This window comes from Triticum dicoccoides, chromosome 2B, assembly GCF_002162155.2.
Source record: "Triticum dicoccoides isolate Atlit2015 ecotype Zavitan chromosome 2B, WEW_v2.0, whole genome shotgun sequence".
In the NCBI taxonomy this organism is placed as follows: Eukaryota; Viridiplantae; Streptophyta; class Magnoliopsida; order Poales; family Poaceae; genus Triticum; species Triticum dicoccoides.
Genome location: NC_041383.1, coordinates 47409660 through 47413392, shown reverse-complemented (window position 1 = coordinate 47413392; position 3733 = coordinate 47409660). Strand labels below are relative to the sequence as shown.

General features: G+C 48.0%; 1 protein-coding gene across 1 annotated transcript; it reads right to left on the bottom strand.

Annotated features, from left to right (window-relative positions):
- Positions 1-317: 317 nt before the first annotated feature.
- On the bottom strand, positions 318-1348 carry LOC119362043 (proline-rich protein 4-like). Its single transcript, XM_037627214.1, has 2 exons — positions 1141-1348; positions 318-1058 (listed from the first exon to the last, which is right to left on the bottom strand). The coding sequence occupies exons 1-2, from the start codon at positions 1280-1282 to the stop codon at positions 568-570; spliced, it is 633 nt and encodes a 210-aa protein (XP_037483111.1). The 5' UTR covers positions 1283-1348; the 3' UTR covers positions 318-567.
- Between the last annotated feature and the right edge of the window lie 2385 nt (positions 1349-3733).

The window sequence follows — 3733 nt, the reverse complement described above, 5'->3', positions numbered from 1 at the left end:
TTTTGTTTTTGACATGAATGCCATGGGTTGTCCATGACAGATCCATTTGCACACTTGCCTGAATCGCACTTGAGTTTCAATCCACAGATCTGAATAGTAGCTAAGAGTAATGATTGTTTTAAACAACTGCACCATGGCAAAACATTTTTCCATTAAAGAAGCCATCACACAATTCTGACTAAAAAATGAAAAAGAAAAACATAAAGCAAGCCTAAATCATTAGACAAAACATGAAGTAAAAGCAGGCAGCACACAGCAGAACGAGATCAAGCCAGAAGAAGCCAACATCTGCAGTAATTTCACTGACACAACTGGACTTGATTAAATTACTTGATCCACAATAACTTCTTATACAAAGCACACACCGAAATTACAATCATAAAAAAGCAATCGAAGCACACTAATCCATGCATGTGTTCCTCACAAAGTTTATTCTGAACTCTCAACTCTGCAGTGCAGATACTAAAACGGGGCAGCGAATGGCAGAAGACCAAAGCAACGACCTCGATCACTCACTAAACCCGGTGATGAAATTTCAGTGTTGGGCCGGACGGTGGCAGATCGGAGTTAGTGGTGTCCGTGGTATCCACCGCCACCGCCGCCGCCGCCGTAGGTGGGCGTGGGAGGGATGGGGTGGTAGTCCGGGTGGGGCTGCGGCTTCGGCTCAGGCTTGGGTACCGGGCCGTAGTCTGGGTGGGGCTGGGGCTTGGGCTCCGGCTTCGGTGGCACGGGCTTCTTGTGGTGGAAGTGCTCGATGATGTGCTTCTTGATCGGCCCGAGCAGGGTCGCCGACGCACACTCTGGCGATGCCAACACGTTGGTCTTGGCGCCGGCGACAACGCCGAAGGTGGTGCCCTCGGACACCGGCGCGATCTTGGATGGCTCCTGGCCGAGGCACGGCGTGTTGGAGGCAGCGCTGTGGAGCTGAGCGACGCAGTCGGCACCGTGGAGGTCGGCGGCCAGGGGCACGCTGAAGGCGCCGGTGCGGTCGAGGGCACCCACCGCCTTGCTCTCGTAGTCGCCGTGGACGCTCTTGCACTTGATCGCCACCTGAAGACCTGGGGTACGTTCATGGCAGAACAATGGTGATAAGCGTCAACCCAGCAATGCCACACAATGGAGTAGCACATCAGCGCTTACCCTTGAAGGCTTCCTCGGCCTTCATGTTCTTCCTGGTGCAGTCGGCGCACTTGGCCATGCCGACGACGACGGACGCCGCCTCGGTGTTGGAGACGGCGATCAGCAGCAGGACGCCGAGGACGAGTGCTCTCGGAGCTGCCATGGCTGAACCCCTGAATCGAACTCCACTACTTGCCTGTGGGAAGTAAATAGCGATGGATGGATGGATGGATCGATGGATGGAACAGGCCACGCATGGCTGGCTTATATAGGCATCTGCATTGATCGGTCATCGATGATCAACGCAATTAGAGACAGACCAATTTGCGTTTGGCGCGCCGAAATTTCAGATGGCGAATTAAAACTCGGTTGATTTCAGAGTCCACTGCACGCATCGATCAACGATTTGATCCACGTCGTCGTCATTTGTTATTCGGTTGGTGATCCACTTTGCATTAGCTGGTGCTCGATCGCGTCCTTCTCGTACATACGTAGGTTCCACGCGGCACATGGATATGCATGCATGCATGCATGCAGCGTACGTACATACTCCTACCTTTTATTCTCTCTCTTCCTAAATATAAGTCTTTGGAGAGATTTCATACGGAGTAAAATAAATGACTTTATACTCTAAAATGCATCTAGATATATCTGTGAAATCTCTACAAAAACTTATATTTAGGAACAGAAGGAGTATCATCTACTCTAGTACGTAGTGGAGCCTTCGTAAGTCAGAGCGTAGTACGTAACTAATTTTCTGTTGAATCCCTTTCTACGGGTGCGGTGCCCCTCCCGCTCATTTAATTGGCAAGGACGTGGCTAGGTGTAAGTGTCGACTGAAAAGAAAAAACGTTTGTCAGTCGATCTGTTTTGAGCCCTCCGATGCAAGATGAATGGCCAACATCATCTTCTCCGACCTCCTGCCGTCCTCATGTTCATCTCTTTTGAGCCGTCCAGAGCAATGCCTTCTTCACCTGACATAGGAGTGTTGGTAACTACTCCCTCCATTCCTAAATATTTGTCTTTTTAGAGATTTCAAATGAACTATCATATACTGATGTATATAGACATATTTTAGAGTGTAGATTCACTCATTTGACTTCATATGTAGTTATTGTTGAAATCTCTAAAAAGACAAATATTTAGGAACGGAGGGAGTATCTTCTTAGGTAGTCTCTGGGATGCCACAAATGGACGAAGAACAAATATGGATATAACTTAAGAGAACATACCATCACGTGTTTGGTGATAAGATTTGTGTCCATTAGGCGAGTCACAAATGACACCCCAATGTAGATATTGTTTGGCGGTAGTGTGTCAAGGAGGGCGGCCAGACTTATAGTCGTCGAGCCTGAGTCTTGTGTTGAAGACGTAAGAATGAAATGGGTCATCATCGTTCGAATCGGTGAGATAGACAAACTGCATTGTGGGAACTGGTCTTGTCAAGGAAAAACATATCATCTCTCCACCGGTTAGACCGTTCTGTGTAATGAGCTGAACCCATCATTCGCCTCCCATACGGGTCCTTGTCGGTGCTTTCTGCAGTTCAATGATGTAAGTGTTGGAATTTGCTACTGGGCTTGGCCCAAAGCCTAACTAAAATTCTGAAATTCTCTTGACCCATTCATGCACACATGTGAGTGGTGTGAGTGAGACCAAAGTTTAGTCTCACCCCAAAAGTTGATAGAGAGAGTTGCACCTATTTATAAGGTGAGCTCTTCTACCACTTGCATGAGCATGAGAGGAGGAGACCTACACGTGCGCTTCTCCTCCTCGCTCGCCACGCCTCGTCACGACGCGCCGCGCCGCAGGAATGAGCCGAGGACAGAGCTATGCACGTTGTCTATATTTTTGCTGCTCGCAAATAATTAATGTCATCAATTAATAATTAATGAACACGTCCACGACCTACCCGGCCCATATTATATAGTCAGGCACGCGTCTACCCTAGCCGCCGACGCTTTGTATGGTTTCGCACCACCGTTCCAGATCATTGCGCCGCCATGCAAGTCTTCTCCATTCCTCCTTCCGGCGTGCACCGCGAGAAGGGACAGTAGGCCTCCGGAACCCCGTCTCTTGTGATCCTGTATGGGAGTGGGGCGATCAGGTTTTTGGGGAGCGCACTCGCGCGACTACTGGCAGCGACGACTTCGCCAACGACGACTTCTTCCCCGACCTCGGCAACCTCATCCTCAACGACATGGGCGACAACATCAACGCCGGCGATGCCGCTCCCTTGCACCGTACATATGTGATTCTATCCTTCTTGTTCGAGATCGTGGTAGAATTCATATTTCTAGTATGTGCCCTAGATGTGATCTGTTCATCTACTATGCTAGTTCGCATGATTAGTTTAATCTCTGCTAGTGCTGTCATGATTTATCTTCTGTTTATTCGGATTAAATCTCGTAGTAATTTGCTCATATATTCAACAGTAAGTGACCCCACGACACACAAGGCACACTCTCTTCCATTAATTCATTGAACTCTAGCCTACCATTGCATAAGATAATCCTTGCAATAAACACAAAACGAACACACATAAGATGCATTGTAAAACCACTAAAATAATAACATAAAAGGTTAGGATTTTATGGAAAATAATATATATTTA

Bases quoted from the DNA above. Each gene is read 5' to 3' on its own strand.
- LOC119362043 (XM_037627214.1), bottom strand. From the start codon at position 1,282: ATGGCAGCTCCGAGAGCACTCGTCCTCGGCGTCCTGCTGCTGATCGCC. The intron at 1,059-1,140 runs GTAAGCGCTGAT...AACGTACCCCAG, and splicing joins GGCCGAGGAAGCCTTCAAGG to GTCTTCAGGTGGCGATCAAG.